The 20037-nt window shown below is 41.0% G+C and overlaps 1 protein-coding gene across 11 annotated transcripts in view; it reads right to left on the bottom strand.

Annotated features, from left to right (window-relative positions):
• OXR1 (oxidation resistance 1) overlaps nt 1-20037 on the bottom strand; it is a 290279-nt gene that overhangs the window by 77546 nt on the left and 192696 nt on the right. Inside the window, exon 1 of one of the 11 annotated variants that reach the window (XM_037379601.1) lies at nt 9181-9191. The exons of 7 other annotated variants lie outside the window; for them this stretch is intronic. Coding sequence is in view for 3 of the 4 variants with exons in the window: in XM_037379597.1 (XP_037235494.1) it covers nt 705-858 (154 nt within the window). In the remaining variant the exon portion in view is untranslated. Of the gene's footprint in view, nt 1-704; nt 948-8843; nt 8893-9180; nt 9192-20037 lie in introns of those variants that run through there. 3 more of the 11 variants (XM_037379599.1, XM_037379597.1, XM_037379607.1) reach the window with 3 other exon arrangements.

Here is a 20037-nt window from a genome sequence, read left to right on the forward strand (position 1 = left end):
AGGACTGAGTCACTCCCTGGCTCCTGACTGAGCTGTCTGACCACTGCAAGGCAGACGTACTGCTTCTGCCCTTACCATCACTAAACGTACTGCCAAAGCACTAGTGCCCGTTCACCAGGAGCGCAGGAACCACCCCGCACACAAGGGAGCCCTCGAACCAAGGGCCTTGTGCTCCTGTTGCTCTCCCTCACCCTGGTCAGTAAAAGTACCAGGGAAGGGGGGTGGGGCGTGATGAGAGCAAGAGTAGTGGCACTGTCACTGAAATCAGGAAGACGTGCGGCAAGAGCGAAGGTTGTTTTTTTGTTATGAGACCCGTCCTCCGGTGCAACCCGCCCGGGGAGCAGCTCCGCTCCCGCAGGCTCGGCAGCAGGGCGGGCGCCCGGCAGCGCGGCGGGGCAGGCCGTGGCCCACGCACCGGCCTCCCCCTCGCCCACCGCCGCCTCCTCGCTCGGCCACTGCTCGGGGCCGCCCCGGCAGCGGAGGAGAGCAGCCCGCCGCGGGTCTCCCTGCCACGGCCGGGCACGGCGGGCCGATCCCCGCTGGGGAGGGGACCCCCTCCCGCTTCTGCTCCCGCTTCCCCCGCGGCTCGCTCCCCGCCAGGAAGGCTCAGAGCGGGCGAGAAGCCGAACCCGATGCCCGGGAAGGCCCCTGCCCCGCCGCTGCCCCTAGTGCCGCCACTCCCTCGGCCCCTTCCCCGCCAGTACCTGGCGCCGGCTCGGCGGGGCCCGGTGCCCCGCGGCTCCGGCCGTCCTGGAAGCGGACCTGGCGGAGGCCGCCGGGCACGGCCCCCCAGAGGCGGCTGGCAGTGCCGCGCAGGAGGCGGCCGCCCTTGCCGGTGAAGTTGGTGAGGTAGTCCATGGCGGGGGGCTGCTAGCGGCCGGGGGGGGCCATGGCGGCGCGGGACACACAACTCCACAGTACCGCCGGCCCCGCTCCGCAACTTGTGCAAACTTCGGGGCTCGGCCCCGCCTCCATTTAAAGGGGCCGCGGCGCCGCCGGCGGCGCTGGGCGCGGACGGGCGCCACCCGGGGGCCGTGCGGGGAGCGGGCCGTGACAGCCGCGGCCGCGGGGGCCGGGGCAGGCGGCGGGGCCGGCGCGGTGCGGGCGCGGGGCCCTCCGGCGGAGGGGCAGCGCCTCCTCAAGCCCTTGCACGGCCCTCCCGCAGCGGCCTCAGCGCCCCGCATCCTTCAGCGGCTCCTTGTTCTGCCGCAGGACGCGCAGGGGGCGGCGGGCTCCCAGGCTGCGCCCGCTGCCGCAAGGCGGCCTGCCCGCGGCCGCAGGCGGCTGTGGGGGCTGCGGGGGCTGCGGGCCCTGCAGGGGGGAACCAGCGGGAGCGGCGGGCGCCTGGGTCTCCTTCCCGCTTCCGTAGCCGGGACGCTTGGGACATGGCGTCCTTTTAGTCTCGGGCAGGCTCATGGCCACCTGTGCGTCTTTATGAAGTTTGGGGTTTTGTGAAAGCTCGTAGGTTTGCAACCATGTGCTGCGAAGCTTTCTGCAAACTTCCAGCTTTCGTGTCTTGGCTTCCCTTTACTAAGAATCACTTAGATCAAGAGTCAAAGCAATCTCTTAAATCTTCTCACAGTCGTGGCTATGAAGATGTTTTACCACCGTAACTGTAAAACAAGACCAGCTGTGGCACTGTGGTTTTGCTGTTCTGCTTTTGCTCACTCACTCAGACTTCCCTGCCATCTGGGACACCACCGCCCTTGCTGTGCCAACCTGGCATGTCCCCTGTCCTCCTCTGAGCCTTCGTGATGCTGATACCTGACTCAGCCTTTGAACTTGCTACGTCACTTTCGTCTTCCAGCAAAATTTAACTAGGAAATGCAAATGTTTCTTTATGAAAAGGAGGTTTGATTTGTGGTGTTCATCTGTACCACTCGCATTCTTTGTCCTCACAATTCTTGGAACTTTGAAGAAATAAAACCAGTTAGAACATGATCCAGCATTTTAACAGAATGAGAAATATCTAAGGCATTGAACCTCACGATTAAGATCTGCCTTATGATGTGCGTTCAGCACGTGTTGAGGCTGGAAGAACAGCCATATCTGTATCTGCTACCTGTGCCATAGACCTTAAGAACGCAGAACTGTAAGCTAATGTGCTTACATTGTAATCAGAGTATGATACAATTATATGCTGCATCTAGCTGCAAATGAAAGCATTGTTTAATAAAAAATGCTCTTGTTGAGCCAAATCTATTGTGTACATGCAGAACAGAGGAACAAAGCGCTGAGCTATCTCAACTCCTATTCACTTGTAGCAGCTGCTCAATTAAATCAGAGTTTAACGTCAGCATTTTGGAGTGCTGATTTCTGAGGGTTACTTGATGTAAACGGTACACTCAAATCAACCTTTCTACTACTTAAATCAGTCTCTGCTCAGGAGATAATGATGTTCAAGCCTTTTTTTCCAAATAAAACCTCCTCACTGAAACATTAAAAAAAAAATTTCAGCAAAATCAGCTCTCCTTCCCCCTCCCCAAAACCCACCAGTAGAAACGGATGTGTAATCTGTCTGTTCCAGGACTACCGAACAACTCAGAAACTGCAGAGTCACTGCATTGTTTAAGTGCCACTACATGTTTAGTTTATAAACTGTTCTGCCTGCCAGATCTGTCTTGCCCTAAACACTGTAATTAGTTTTCATTTCATTACAATGTTTCTGCTGTGAAGAAGTTATGGTTGGTCTTTTGCCCTGTTGATTCTATTTTAAGGTAAAATTAACCTATGTCTTTGCATCAGGCACGATTTTACAGCTGTGGTGCTCGGCACTTTTGAAACTTCGAGCTGGTTTATCCACCAGAATTCTAGCCACCATCATCAGTTATTGTACTGATGGCATGTTCTTCCTCGGCGGTTGTAAATAGTTGGGTTTTTTCCTCTTCCAAACCCATATTATGCAGCATTTATTATTATATTGCAGTGATAGAATTACAGATTCAGCCAATATTTTGATTAAGTATTCAAGGTAAATATTTTTATAACTATGAATTTATTACATTTTAGCTGCTTTCATCTGCTTTGTTCACAAATATGCTAAATGAAGTCTATAAATCATAAAATGATCAACTATTATTGCAATGTGATTTTCACAGTACTGAAAATCATGTCCCATACTCAAAGGCATCCATTTAGCCATTTAGCAATGTTGTTACTAAGAACAAATTCTTCAACTGAACTGTTCTAACTATGAAAACAAGATTTAGGTATCTGTGCTCATAAAAAGGTAACAGTACTCTTTAAGGTATGTCACACTCACTGACCACTGATAAAATTTCAAGGCATTGAGGAAATACATGGTGAAGAATATAGTCAAAACTATACTACTTCAGTAGGCACCTTCAACACAAACAACTGGTAATACTATTAGGAGCTTTAAGATGCTGTTTCAACTTAGTTGTGCCATACCTATGATAGCAAGATTTTTGACAACAATCTCTCGTCCAAAACCTGACCTGGCTTAAATCTGTGTCTTTTACAAAATCTAATACACTGGGATTTAAGAGTATAGCCCAGGGGTCCTCAAACGGCCCCTCAGGGTCCTCAATCCGGCCCCCGGTATTTACAGAACCCTCCCAGTACCCCTGCTGGGGGCTGGAGGGGGAACCAAGCAGCCGCAGATGACTGCCTGCCTCTGCATCCGCGCGCCGGCCCCCTGGTTAAAAAGTTTGAGGACCCCTGGTATAGCCTATAGCCCACATTCCCATCTGAAAAGCTTTGCAGCATTCCTTAGCTTTTTGATTGGTAGGAGTAACATAAACACTACGTACAGAAGCAATGTGTGTCCCTTTTGTCATAAAACTAAACCAAGATAAATGTTCTACAGTTTTTCTTGATCAATATTTTTTACACTTCTATTGATCTTGAACATCTTTACAGAAACTTGATCATACTGCCTCTATGTCCTCAATGTCTAGAAACAACCAGTATTTCACTGAGGTCGGCTAATAAGTTTGTATTTGATCTATGAATGTGCAACAAGAAACTCTCCTGGGTTTATTTTCTGGGCTGTGGTATCAGCGCAGGAAGCATATCTCTGTAACTCAGTCACTTAAAACTGGCCTTCCAAAAGAAGGAGCTGGTCCTGCCTGCTCTTAGTTGCTTCTGCTGGTTGCTGTGCTACCAGTATGAGCATGAGCATTCATTTGGCAAGTGAATGAACTGTGCAGTATTGCTGATCCATTTAAAAGTATCTTTTAGTTTAGTCAAAACTAACTAAATGTATTTATTTTGTTGTGGAGTTAATATTATCCCCAGTTAGATCTCCAGAACTGGTTGCGTTGTGTGTAAACACCTGTGGAAGCACAAGTTGCAAAACAGTGGAAGAGCCGAAACGGCTGGCAGAGAGGAAAGGGAGGGAGGAAGTTTCAAGCCAGCCTCTCGGTCTTCAGTGCCCCTGTATGTCAGCTCAAAGTGATTGTGAAACTGTGGCACAAGAACAGATGCCTTCATATCACTATTACTCTCAAAAATACCTATAGTAGCTACAGAAATGTCTGTAGGCCTTTATGATGCAACACTTAATAACACATTATGCTAATCCGTTGCTGTCAATAAAGGCACAACCTGGTCTTGTAGCTAGATCCCGAAGTCCCAAACCAGAGCACACACACAGCTGCTTGAGCTGCATCCTAAAAGAACTGGTGGCGTAGGGAACTAAAAATAGGGATCAGTTTTAGTCAAATCGAAAAGGACACAATGAGCAAAGAATATTTCCAAGGTCTGAACACACAATTATACATACAAGTATTTCAAAGGAGACAAAAAAAAAAAAAAAAAGATAAAACCACAGCAAATGGTAGCAACTGTCACAGCACTCCAGCAACTGGTAGTGACCTGTCATTTTTTGGGGGATGGATTTGTTGCTTGTGCAAATAAATGCAAATTGATGCAACTAGTCCAAGCAAAATGCCAGCAGATGCCGTGCAAGCTTCCTTAGCTCTTGGACAGTTCACATGCCTGGTGTACAGGACATAGGCCCCTTGCAGTTCATCTGGCCAAATTTCCACTGCTACCAAGCTGCAGGCAAAAGTACACCAGGCATTAACACAAAATTACTTTATTTTGTGAGAAACAAGGTTTGTACATACTTTCTGAGGTGAAAATCTTGATGTCAGTCATTTGGCAATCAGTCAGTGTTCATTTATATATACGCAACCTATACACAAGCATGTAATTTTTAAAGCTTGAATCAAATGCCTCATTTAAGCTTCCTTACTCCTGGAGGCACCGACTCTCATGTGATGCTATGAGGATGCTGTATGCCTTTGTTATGTATTCTAAATTACCATGTCTGGTCAAGACCCTACCATTTATATGGTTGCAAAACCTATAATAAGTGTCTAAAATAGGGATTTGAATTAGAACATGCATAAAAGCCTAGCCTCTCTCTTAATTTTTAATGAAACCTATTTTTAGTAAGGTAAAATAATTCAGGATTTTTTCTATTGAAAAATCTAAACTCTTAAGACACAGAAAAACAGACTGCAGTCTGTTTCCAACGCTGTTTCAGTAAAAATTAAATACAATACAGAATGCACATGCAGTCCCTAAAGGAGAGACTAGAGCTGAGGCATGCAGAACTCCCACATTCTCAGGCATATTTCCCTATGAGCTCACTAATTTGAATGATGAAGTATGGAAGTACACAGTTCTAGAACTAATAATGGTTGCACAGATCTATTTTTGTGATTAAGAAGGTCCAAATAGTTCCAAAGGACAATTTAGTGTCACTGTAAATTTGGGAGAAGTTGAAAATAACCAGCAGGTGACACTCAGCAAAATGTGTGTTTAAAACAGATTCTTTGCAGAGAACTGTGGGTTAGGTGTGTCTGTCCATATAGTTTTCACAATACCACAAACTCTTTTCAGATTAGACAGTTGACAAGAAGGAAGCTATCATCTGCATACTAGCCTCAGAAGTGGTAAACCTGGAATTTCAGACTTCAGCAGGTAGGCATATAATTATGTTTTTACTAACCAGCTCCCTGTAAGATCAGAACGAAATGGGGGCCAGTTGCCACCTTGACTATTGATGCTCTTCACTGTTCAGTGGAAAATGTCACATTGAAGGGACAAGACAGAATAAACGTGAGCAACGACGGACTTTGGCAGTCCTTGGTTCTGGACTGTGATACTTCAAGTATAGGTTATGTTTAGTATCTGATTGTTCCTGAAATAACACCAACAAAGACAGGAAACCATTACAGCGTCTCCTTTAGGGGAGTTGCTGTCTCAGTAGAAGACTGAACCAAACTTCTACTTTATTAGTATTTCAAGTCAGGCTCAATAAATCTTTCATCTCCTTTTGTACAAGCTGTATAAAGTAAAGGTACCACAACTAGACATTAGGTCTCTCCAGGCTGAGGAGAACATTTGGACCTTGAGCATCTTAGCCTCCCCCTACAATGCATTTAAGCATCAAAACATGTGGACCTTAGATGTGATTTTGTAACATTTAAGTCCCATAACATTCATTGTATTTAGGTTTTGCCTTATCAAATATAAAATGTTTCAAGAAGACAAGTAATTTCTGTCAGATGCCACTGCAACATCTGACCTGTTGTGGTTTTTCTGTTCCAATACAGACTGTAGTTACATAAATGTTACATTTTTGTTTGTTAGGTTGGTAAGTAACCTAATCCAAGTCAGACTGTGTATACTCTAGGATGACCCACCAAATCCTTTTCACCTTTGAAGAGAAAGCAATTTTTGCTCTTCTAGGCAGATTTCAAGAATCTTCATACTATAATTTATATTAGATAGTAAAGATAGAAACACCATACAAATAAAAAGTACAATCAAATCTAGGGTATTGCAAAACCAGAAAAAAAATAAGTTAATTGATTCACAACTGTCCTGTACTGCCATACATAGGACTGTAGTTACAAAAATGCATACTAGGTATATGAAACTCAATAGAAGGAGCGTAAAGTGAAGGAGTGTATTTTACTCTATAAAATACATTTAATCCCATCCTGAAAAGTAATTTGATCAGATTGCAAAAGCATGCCAAAATTTCAGCTGCATATGGTCTGAATTTTTCAGAGAATCAGGTAAGTGAAAACCTTTGTTGACTGCAGCTAACCATCTTCTCTGAAAAACTGTATCCCATAGTCACTACCAAACTCTCGTTTATGCTACAATTTTTTTCAAAAAGCAGTGACAGCATTAGCATTACAAAAACATATGTTCTAAAACTAAACCTGTATTTTTCTTATTTTCCCAGAATATAATATTTATGCTTAGATGTTGAAATGGTCCATTCTACAATAACATATCATGTCAACATTTGTTAGAGTAACAAAGATATCAACACGGAAGTTTTCAAATATGGCCTTGAGGACAAATGCGTATTGTACTGGGACTTTTCCATGTTTATGACAGGACTTTAGTTTCAACTGCAATTACACAGCTCTATATATAGACCGCCTTATCAAATAAACATGAAATGACCTCCAGGTCTTCAGTTCATATTTATTTGGTCAATAGTGGCTTATTATAAACAGAGTATTCTTTTCTGTTCAGGGAATTTTATAAAAATTTATTTGGACCCTGAAGGGTACGCATGCATGTGCATGCATATGCAAACATGGGTGCAGTTTGAGGATGCTCACTAGGTATAACACTAGCTGAACAAAGTTAATTTTCAGTAGACAGAGACGTCTCCATGTAATCATCTCATTGGCTTTCTGTTCTTTCATCATGTGTTTAGAAACTAAATGTAGAAAACAGACAGTATAATAGATTAGTAGTATTTACTAGCTAATCCCATCCTCCACAGAGGCATAAATTATGCAAATGATAAATAATGGCTTACAAAAAGTCATCAGAAAATCTATCAGGTATTTGAATCCTGGGCAGACAGTCTTGGCTTAATCTTTTTTTTTTTCCTTTTTGCAGCATAACTGTTACTATTCTTTCCTTAACACTCATTAAATGCTTATCACGTTGATGTACTGTATCTGAAAGGAGGTTCCTAATACTTCCTCAGAAAAAACAGAACCAGATTCCAATTCACAATAGACCTTTTCACATTGCCAGATTGGTTTGTAATAAAATAGAATGTACCTCTGGTAGGCCAGAGTTATTAAAAGTTCAGTTCTGTGGTACATCATTTCTGAAGACCAAGCAATCATAACACAACTGAGACTTCAAATCAAAGCATTGATTCAGGTCACTAACACAAAAAATGTCTGCTTTGTGATCAATATCTTGCTACCTCATGACCAGCTGTATTCCTCCTATTTATAGCAAGATTCACACACTTTAGAAAGCCATAGTCCTGTCTTGGGGGCAAAAGCTCACATTAATAATCACTGAAGTGACTATATAATGAACAGGTCCTGTCTGTTTGCAGACATAACCAACAGTCACATGTTATCTTCAGTTGGCACCAGATTAGTTTCCAATTCATAAAACGGCATGGCTTTTAGTTATAGGCTATGAGTTTTAGTTGCAACCTTTAGACATGAAGATATCTAAGATACAAGGATCCTTTTAATGGAAAAAGCAGACTTAAGGAGAGCTGATGAGCAGCCACATAATGCCAGTTCTAAGCAGGAATACCATGAGAAGTGCAGTGATATTTTTGAGATAAATGGGTCAAAAATATAATCAGAATTTATCAGGAGCCAGAATAAGGGTAATAGCAACATTGCTGCTGCTTGTGATTTTACTCAAGCAGAATTACTGATTTGCTATTTTACTTGCTCCTACTTAGGCAGTGCATTCTAGGATTAAGGATTAAAGAACAGGAATTCTGTTCCATTCTTTGCTACCTGTTTTTGTGGTTGCTATTCCTTAAGTAAAGTAAGTGTATGAAAGCCTTTTGTACATACCTTTTCCTGAGCCATCTAAATCTGTGTAGGACATTCCTGAAATTTTCTTTTGAATTAAAACCAAGAAGGAGTATGTTGATCTTATTGGGAGGAAGTCCTGCTTTTTCTTTCTTGTTAAATCTTGCTTCTTAAGGAACATCTGGTCTCTCTCTCCTTCCCTCCCCCACTGGCACCACATCACAAGCATATGCTTGAGTCATTTGCTCCCATAACATCATGTAAAAAACCTGTGGATGGTTACTCACTCTGTCCTTTTGGGGATAATTACTACAATTTATCCTCAAAAATCAAATACATTGTTTCCAGCTACCTAAATCATTTGAAAGCTGTCCATTACTGTATTATCTCTGAATGAAGAAACTGTATCCTATACACATTAGGTCCCCCCCCCCAAGATTTAGCAGCTTAACTCTCACATCTCTCTCTCTCACACATTTTAGTACCTTGACTTCAATTACTGCCAGTTTTCCCCAGAAAATATTTGCAGTATGTTGTCTCTTTTGCTTCAGCCGCATTTAGCTGCAATGCTGTATACACCATTAAGAACCTATGCACATACACAGCTTTACATGTCCAATTTGCCTCTGATTAATTTCCTTCTATTTGTTTAGATGGGCTCTTCTGTAGCCTTCATTTAGAATACTTAATAGCATATCTCACTGTCTTCCTCGTATTTCATCTGAGGATGAAATATTGTGTACATATATCTTGTACAAAATCCCAAAGAAACAGAATTATGATACGTGATTAAAGGTTATCTGTCAAGGTTTTGTACTCCAGTGCCTCAGGATCAAGACTCAGAATTGGTGATTTGCCTGAGTGGTTAAGCATGAAGCACTGGTGACATGCTTCTCATCTAGGAAACATGTTGCTGTGTTTTGCAGAAGTCAAAAGCTTATTTCTCCCAACTATAAGTCCTAATGTTAATGAATTATACTCGTTCCAGGTTGGAAATATCTAGAGCCTACTGGTTTAGCCATGAACCTTAGTAAGATCAACAAGCCTCAGTGAATGGAAGGGTGATGCTAAGAATAGAAGAGATAAAAACCTTTTGCCTAGCCTTGATCTGTTTTCTTATTAAATACAAAGGGAAAAAATCAGATACTTGTATCACGATCGAACTGGCCTCTCAAGTTCCTGCAAATCTCATATTGAAGTCCTGCATTGGGTATGGCATAGCTGCATAGCTCAAGGTTACTGAAGAAAGGTGTGCTTTCTAGTAGCATGGTACCGTAACTGTAGTGTAGTGCAACTGTCTCATTTTTGTTCCAGAAGTCTGAATGATTAGTTCAGCTAATCAGCTGGGCTGGGTGCATGATGCACTGTTGCAGAAGTAAGATAGTGATGTTAAGTGCTGAGATGCTGATGCTGTTCTAGGAAACCAGGTTTGTATAAGTAAGTCTCACTCTGCATTAAATGCAATTGCTCAATTTTTATTAGTAAGCCACCATAATACTAGTTGATTATAAAGACTCATTTCATCTTAAATTTAAATACGCTGGAGTGGTCTTTCTCATCTGTCTCTTCAAGCACCAAAATTACAGCTGTTCATTTTGAAGTTCACTAGTGATGACAGATTCTTAATTGCTGTAATTAAATACCATCTTTATTAAAAGCCTGAAATCACTTCCACAAGAAAAAAACAAAACAAAACACCAAAACACTTTAATATTTTAGACTTGTTTTAGGTCCCCAGTAACTTTCCTTTTTTTGCACAGAAAGCTTTTACGGACTCTGTGGTAGTAAAGGACCTCCTGTGTTATCAAGACTTCATGAAGAAATTAAATTGTAATAACAGAATTAGAAGACATCTGGATAAGTTAAATACCAATGTATCAACAAAAGGTTTAAGTCTTGGTTTGTTAATCTGTAGCTTTTCTTTCAAGATGTCAATAAGCATGTGGGAAGGAATCATCAGTTGATAGCAGTGTACTTGTATTTTCAGAAAGCTTTTTACAAAGTCCCCAACCAAGGAAATGAAGCTGTTGGAGGGGTTAGAGGACTTGTCATTTAATATCCTTTAAAGTACAGTAAGCAAGAGGTCAGATTTCACAACACAGGAGGAAAGATTATCAGTGCAGCCCAACAGAGATTCATGCTTTTCAACTTACTGGTTTATTAGGCTAAGAGGAAAGAACAAGAATGTGATGGAGTTTCCTGATGATACAAAATTATGTGGAAAAGTCAAATCTACTGAAAAAAAATTATTTTTTTTTCATAATGAGTATCATAAACAAAATGGCAGGTAAAATTCACTGTTGATAAATGCAGAGTAAAGACAAGTTTTCCTCTGAGTGTATAACTATGTTTATACATACACACAGTGATGAGCTTTAAATGAGCTATTACCATCCAGTAAAGAGATACATGAAAATGTCAGTCACCAGACATCTGAAAGGCAAAATAAATATGAATTATTAGAAAAATATAGTTACTGCTCTTTAAATTTACCCATGAATATAGATTATATTGCTGGTCACCCTGTCTGAAAAAAAGATGCAATGTACCCAGAAAATGCACTGAGAAGAGCAACAAAGGTGTCAAGCTGCTTCTGTCTAGGAAAGTAGAAAAAAAACCCCACAATGTAGGTAAGTAGAAAACAAATCAGAGGAAAACTATTCACCGTTTCTCATTGTAAGAGAAGTAGGGGCACCTAATAAAATTACTAAGATGATTTACAGGAAAGGAAGCATTTTGTTACACAACATAACTGAATCACTGAATTCATTACCACAGGATGTGTATGCCAAAACTATAAATGGTTCAGAAAGTAATCAGAAAAAATCATACAAAGTCCAGCAAGATGCATTAAGCACAAGAATGCAGATACAAACTCTGGTTTCTGGAAGTCCCTATGCCACAGACCTCCTAAAGCTCAGAGGAAATATCAGCAAAACATCTTTCCATACTTGTCCTGCCATATTTACCACCTGCCACTGGCCACTGTGGGAAATAGGACACTAAGCTGGATGTGAGCACAGCATTACTTTTACCTCATCCTGCCCAGCCATTCTGATGTTAGGACTTGCCATGACACTGCCCTGATCCCCTTGCTTTGGAACCAGGAGAAGTCCTCCATAAGTTCTTTCCTTGGGTCGTTTGTGGTGTGAAGGGGGTGACCTCTATAGACTGAGGAAGCTCAGAAGAACAGGTCTGGGGACTCAGAGGGATATGAGACACCTCAGTTGCTGCAGATCTTGAAGCACAACGGAAGAAAAGCTTTACTTTGCCATCATTTCTCTCCCTGTTTTTATCCCCTGAAGTGAACGGAAGTTAGCGTGGCTTCTCCATCTCAGATGACTTACCAAAAAATTAGAAATCTCACCACCTGTGCTGTTGTACTTTTATTTAAAGAGGAGTCGTAAACATAAAGGGTATGCAGTATTAAAGTCAGGACCCTGTATGGAAAAGATTCCAACTGGACTGTCAGGAATTCTCAAATGTGTAAGCATTAAGGGCTCTGAAGTTGTGCTCCACAAAGGAAAACAAATGTAGAAAAAAGAAAGAACTGAAGGACAGCTAACAGATTTTGTCAAACATCCTGGGTACGTTATAGTGGCTGTAGACTGGCCTGAAAAGCAAACTGTGACCCTGAAAGGGCAGAGAATATATCCTACATCAGCTTTAGATTTATCACCGCAAATACCCCTCTGTGCTGGCACAGCTGCACTGCCAAGCTTGCTGGCAGGCAGGGAGCGGAGCCTGCCCACGCCCTGACTCCGCAGATGCTGCTTCACACTCCTAATACAAATAGCTGACACAGGAGTTTCACAGCACTGCTCCTCCACGTGCAGACATAAGTGATTCTTTGGTTTCCAAAAATTAAATTGAATCTTCAGAATTCAGGGATTTTAAGAAGAGAGATCATATTTTAACTTTTTTTGTAATCCAAAATAATGTTTTACTGTCATGCAAAGTTATTATCAGGAATGGAAGAACTTACAACTGAGAGATTAAGTGGCCTACAGAAGAGAGTGTTACTGAGAAAAGCCTGTAACCCAGTATCAATATTTCATTTTGAAAAAAAAAAAAAACCAACAAAAAATGAATTTGGAAACAAGCTATCATCAAGTATAATGGTCTACTCATGTGTGAGTTACTAAACAGATAGATACTTTACCAAAAGACAGCAGCAGCAGCACCCAAGATCTGCTTGCAAACGTCTTACAACTGTGTCAGAGTCAGTCCTCTAATAAGCTACAAAATTCCTACTTGCAAAATCTACAAGATTGAGCTAAAACAATTTTAAAACACAGTCAGAGGGAAGATACTCTTACTGTTGATGCACAGCACAAAGCACTAGCAGTTGTTACTTTGCTTTCTTTGGCCAAGCATGGTACGAGCATGACCACATTTTTTTCCCAAAAAAATGCATTCTGTGCCCAAATGGAGAGAAATCCAAGGACTGTGCCAAACAGCTACATTCACTTGTGACTTAAGCTTCCAACACTCAGGTGCTCAGCGCTTTGAGAAACTGCCTAGAAACTATGGTTTACTTTCTAATGGTTTGGTTCAACTACCAGCTGTATGAACTGGTAGAAGGCTACGTTTTACCTTACCCTCTACTCACCTTTACCTCACCCTGCTACTATATTTTCTCTCTTGATGCACTTGTTGCAGATGGGACAGTGTGGGATAATGTGGAGGGTGCTGGCCCCTTTTTTTAGAGCATCTTTCTGACAGCTCGGCAGCATAGTGCAGCTGGCGCGACAGCACAGAACTAGCCCGCGCAGGTCCTACTGGAGTCCACAGGAATCAGATACTGAATTATTAGAATGAATAAAGTATTTTAATAAATACCATCATTATCCTGACTTCAGTTTTTAACACTTCCAGAAAAAGTGAAGGGAGGCAGAGAATTTGGGTTTGTTTTGCATTGAGATTGTACTCAGCTCGTGAAAATACACAGATATAAAACAAACCAGTGGCCCAAACAATTCATAATCTAAACAGATTCCTGTGTACTGAAGTCATCCTGGCTTCCTGATACTGAAATCCTTTCTGATGAAATTATTTTGCTTCAAAGGTAAACACAGACATTGCAGGTGTGATTTAGTAGATGCATGACATCTACTCACCTACAAATACTTTAAATTCTTAGTATCCTCCATGCTTGCCACGTCCTCTGGATTAAAAATACATGATTATTCTGTTTTGTATATACTTCCTTATTTGACTGTTTGACTTTGTATTTTTTAAGGGAATTGTATCTTCACTGTTTTTATGAAATTCAACTGTCACAAGCCTTAATAAAAATATCCATAATTTTATTTGTACCACTTATTTTCATATGATGCACATTTTCAATTTATATGTAATAAGGAGTTCTTAAATTAAGGTATGCTCCACTAAAAAATTCTTTTAGCCTCAGCACCATAAACTTTCCAGGCTTTTTACTATGTAATTTGTATTCAGCATTCTCTGCATAAAGACATCAAACCCAACACCACTCCTGGCATTAAATATTTTATTTCAAGCTATTATTCTTTTAGTATCAGATATATTTTGTTTTGTAAGTCACAGAAAGACAGTATTCTTTCAAATGAGACGTAATTTTTACACTGAATACTCTTGACCTTTCCTTAACTTCTTTGAAGACTAGTGTTTTGCCTTTATATTTTGAAACCAGCAGGTAGAAAACAAGATAGCAAACAATCTCATTTTATAAAGTGTGCTTTATATGGTTTTTATGCATGTAGTGATTACTTACGTGATCAAAAAGGTTAAGGTCAATTAGAACTTGTAGACAGCACATTACAATTCACTCTTTCTCAACAGACTTAGTATTTAATATTGCTTCTAATAGACGTGATGACACCACGGAGCACAGGCTATAGCATTCACTTTCCAAGGTTATTCAGGCCAGATGACACAAGACTTGCTGGTACCATAAACATTCCCCACCCATCCTACATGGACTGCACGTATGCCTGCCAAACAAGGTCACCAGTGCTGTAGGGCCTGGATGAGTGCTTTGGCAGATGCATAGAAAAGATTTTTACTGAATGAAACAGCAGAGGGGAGTAAGCCTCTCATGGTGACATAAATAGGGATTTCAGGTGCCACGTGATGATCTGCGTTCACCAAAACATAAGTGCTACCCATGACACGCTATGACCAAAATGGTCTGGCTGTGGAAGCTGTCTTTCCATTTTGTAAACCGGTCTGACTCAGGACAAAGGTGTCTCAGTCACCAAACCAGCATCACTGGGTGGTTAGCCTCACTGATATTCTGTGCTGGGAAGCGCAATTTATTAGACATCTTTGATATCCACAGCAGTGTTTTGACTGTTTAAATGCTTTTAGTTTGTTTGGACAGCAAGACACTTCTTCAAGTATCAGCATTATTACCCTAAAGAAAAAGAATTAAGAACAGAAACTGTGTGCAGCTTGCACAATTACCAAGTCTTCTGAAAGAGGTAATTAGACCTTAAGAGGGCAGATTGCCATGACATACTGCAGATAGGAAAATCTTGCTCAATTTTGTGGTCTGCCATGCCTCTTGCATTTTACAAAAGCATTTTGCATCACTTGAGGTAAAAATTCATATAAATATTCAAAAGTAGAGCAGCCATGGTTGTTTTTATTGCAAAGTAATATTTTTGTCTCCTCCCCAAAAAATACAAAAAATATTATTTTTCCTTAACAAAAACATAAATTATAAGGAGATGCTAGTACCACAATGTTCTTTGTCACTCCCCTTTAAATGAACTGCTTTTCTAACACTTTTTTAGACTTAGCATCAAACAGAATATTGCGGAAGTTCTGAGGCAATTAAGTGTTACCATGCTGACCAGTCAGCCCTGCTGTGAGCCAAAAGGCACTCCATAAAAAAGTATTTTCTTGCCATCCACATCTATAATGCAGAGACTTGGATTTCTTTAATATCAGCGTCTCCAAACTGATCTCCTGTGTTTCAAAGTGGTTTGTTTTTAAGATCTTTGCCTTTTCTTTTCCAGAACTCATGCTTCAAGAAGAAAATCCAAATATTAGTCTAAGGTTAAGTGCAAATAGACCCATAGGGATGATCTCCAAACCATTTTCAGATGTTGCTTTTCTTTCTTTCTTTCATACTTACAGACACTCAACCACACCCAACCTTACCTGAGATACCGCTCTTTACATTTACTCCCTTTTACAGGTTGCAATAATGTTTTTAGGAGGGAGGAAAAAAGTGATTTTTCAGTGAACAGTTACCCATAAGTGCAACAAATTCTCCTTCCATTAGTTAGCAGTCAAATGATATTGTGAGCCCCTTGATTACTTACAGCAAAGCAGCATGCGATTGATTGTTGTACTTTAGTAATTTACATTTCTCAGAAATCTTTTTTTTTCCCCTTTCATGGTTTTACTTATATAAAACATATGAAATATCTTAACTAATGCCACTGTACTTCTCTAAGTTAAATTTTCAGATGTTCAGTGGGCTGATTCTGTAATGAAAATGTGGTGCACTCAGGGAAAATAGGGCATTGAACAAGTTGAGACAGCTCTTGCAGTGCTAGGGAGAGAACATTTGATTTCTCTAATAATGATCAAAATATCACAGCAAGGAGTCAGCAGAAAACTATAAGGGGCAAAGTGTTTTAACATACGACAATAAACAAACTGCAGACTGCTTACATGGAAATCTGAGTCTTTGCATAACCAGCAAACAAAATACTAAAAAGAAAGTGTACAAACAATCCCAAAAGAACAAATTTTCCCTTTCAAAATATGGCTATCAATTAAAGCAGCTTTACTAGAAAACAGTAATAAACTGCCTGACTCACCCAGTTTTCTCAAGGAGACATTATGTTACCTGCCGTGAACAAAGTATGACTGTATTTCAGATTTACAATGCTAAATGCTTATTTTTCCCCCCTCCCTTATCTTTGATATCTGTGTTGATGAGAACAGTCTCTTCTCCCACATAACCACTATCTGAGCTAACAATAATAGTAGCTTTATACAGCTGATGATACAGATACACATAAAGTGCCTGAAGCTGCATTGAAAAGACACTTACCAAAGCGTGCATTAGCTTAGTACCAAATAGCATCTTTAAAGGCTGCTTTTCTTTAACACTTGGCCTTACTTGATCCCTTTTAATAAGGACTGTTTACTGGATCATTCAGGGGCGTGGGGGGAGTGGGGGTAGAAGCTAAGAACCATTCTGCTCACAAGAAATGGAGTTCTGTGGCTTTTCTTTTCCTTTACAGTTAAACAGATTTGACAAAGAGCATGAACATTTATGGTTGTATCTTCAATTACAACCCGTGGCTGCTGTTCTGCAGGACAAAATTTACAACTGAAGGAAACAGTTATTTTCACATCTGATATGATTTTCCAAAGAAAGGACACAGTATCACGATTCACATACTCTGAATGAATTCCTTGTATGTACAGGAATGAATCTTGTATCGCTGACCTCTAAGAAGGTACAGTCTCTGGCATTAGCTAGCTTTACAAATCATATCCTTGGAAGTTCTCCAAAGGGCAGACTCATGCTGGTACATTCTTCCAGTGCAGAAGTACTTGATTGGAGATGGCACTAGTGTAAGGGCTTAACTCCAGGGCACATCTAGTGAATGGACATGGTAAAAAATGAAAAAGATGCTCTTGGCCAATTTCTTCTGGCTTCCTGGGTCACACTCTTAACTCAGCTTTGCTTTTGGGTAAGAGAGAGGTTGTCTGAAGAGCACAAAGTGATGTGTTTGGAAAGCACTGAGTGGGGATCCATGAGATTATACAGCAGAACCCCTGTGGTGCTACTGCAAGTCCTGCACTTTGCTTCTCTTACTCCACTACAAAATCTTATTTCCAAACATTAATAAAACTGGCGAGTACCCTGGGCACAAAAGGGTTACTCAAGAGAAAAGTGAAAGGGGAACATTCTCTTCTTGTTAATTGTTTTCAGAACAAACCCAGCATGAAGTAGAAGAATTAAAGTGAAGCACTTGACCAAGATTTGTTCATGCCAGACACACCTTTTCTTGCCTCCTTTCCAAATACAGAAATGTGTGTCTCCCGGAGGGCATTCTGCAGAGTTTTGAGATGTAACATTTTGACAGTGGAAAAGTACAAGTCTAAATATAGTACATTTTGTCAAATTTTGTTTAAAAGAATGTTCCAATAGGTATCAGTTCAAAACTGTACCTTGCTATTGGTTCCTATGCAAAACCCTTTATTAATGGGGATTCTGCAAGCCAGTACTACCAGTATGTGGTCATAGAAGTTTTGGCAATGTTCAGGCCACATGATGGACTTTAGCTTCATATTTATTTTGGTCATATTCTGGAGTGCAGGAGGTCTTACTTTTTTGTTTCTCCCTTTTTGTTTACTCACTGGTTCCTCTTCTCTGGCACATAAGAAACTATGTCCTTGAAAGGCACAAAAAGTACAGTCAGTTACTTTATTTCCAGAGCACTTCTCTCCATGATGGATTCTAAACCACAGCTCTCAAATTTCTGTTTATACAGAAGGAGCAAAACCTAGCAGTGAGCAGGCAAAAAGAAGGAGACTATAACAAGTATGAGGCATGGAGATTCAGTATCTGAAAATCCACACAGTACTGAAATCACAAGTACCAAAGATGGAGAATTTAAAGGAAAAGAGTAGAACTAGTAACAAGACCAAGCAGTCTACGCTTCCAGCATTAGAGTTCCCTTATTACACACAAAATTTCACAATACCACACATTCCATATAGTCCTGGGAGGGGGTAATGGAGGCATGGGCACAGTTACTGGACAAGAAGGGAAGAAGCATGTCCATGCAATTTTTATTGCTCTCTTGGAAGGTTTTCTTAGTGCAAATGAAAGATTTGCAGACAGCATTTCATTCTCTCCCCCACTTCCGTTTTTGATGGAACCACCTGAGCAGAAGGTGACCTCTGGGAAACAGCAACAAGCAGGTCAGGATCTCCTCACAAATAACAGCACCTACTGCAGGAAGCCTAAAAGGACTGATTCTTTGTATGTTACTGATGCTCTAAGTCCAACCTTTGACTCCTCTGTGTCTGCGGGCATATATTCTGCCTCATCTGAGTACCTAGAAAATATTTTTTTTTCTCTTCTCTCTGTCTTCTGATTTACTTTTACAGCTATGTATTTTTTGCAGTATGTTTTTGCTCACATTGTATAAACAGCTCTTCTTCAAGCACTGCCGTGATACAGTACATACCTACTGGAATGACAATGAGAGAACTGTAAGAAAAAAAAACATGATAAGGAGACAAGGAAAAATAGAGAAGAAAAAAAATCTCAGCAGTGATGAAACATAATACGGTGCAATTTTGCAGCATCTTATGTTATGAGATTTTAGATTTTAAAAATACTTTGGAGCAGAAATTATGTCTTCTGCACACTCTTCGATGACAGCAATTCTTTCTACTACCTTTCTTTGCAGCAGCCGAACTGTGCTGGAAGACACAACTTCATTTTGAATGTAGGAAACATAATGTGGTGGGGGACACGCTCCTCCCCATCTTCCACCAGCACCTGCTAATAGGTGAAGACCCAGCAGGACAAAGAAACTGAGCTGCTGTTTTCAGCTCTCCTCCACCTGCCCCAACCCAAGATATGCTTAGAAAGCTCCCTGATCTGGCCCTTGGCACCAGACCATCGTTTTCCTGCTGAGGAATCACAAACATTTCAGTGTTCCCTATTCATCTTTGGGAAATCCTTTTGGAACTGTGACAAGTTGACCTCTGTGGAGGGGCTTGCAGCCTCCATCCACATGGGTTATGAGAAACTGATGCCACACACGGCAACAGTGGCACAACCTGAAAAGAAATGCCCAAATGCACATACATAACTTAGTACATAACGTAACTTAACAAAGCTGCAAGTCACTCCATGGCTCATGCTCTTTTCAGTGTCAACTGTGAAGACTTAGTTCTGTTTAGCTAAGGATCATCCTCAATTTTTATTCTATCTTTTGTCACGAAACTCAAAATGACTGCAGTGTCTTCTCCTGGGCAAGTCTTCAACCTACAGGCGGTACAGCTCTGCCCCTGGCCCCTTGGATGGCAGGACAGGATTGGAAAAGATTGCCTGGAAAACATAAACACTCAGAGAAATTTCTCCAGTACCCATAAACATATATGATCATTTCTGTGAAACAAGAGCTGGAAAAGTGCAAAGGATTCTGGATTCTATCCATTTTGGCTCTCAGCTATTTCCACATCCAGAATCTCTCCTTGCAGCCACATC

The sequence above is a fragment of the Falco rusticolus genome, chromosome 3, assembly GCF_015220075.1.
Source record: "Falco rusticolus isolate bFalRus1 chromosome 3, bFalRus1.pri, whole genome shotgun sequence".
Taxonomy (NCBI): Eukaryota; Metazoa; Chordata; class Aves; order Falconiformes; family Falconidae; genus Falco; species Falco rusticolus.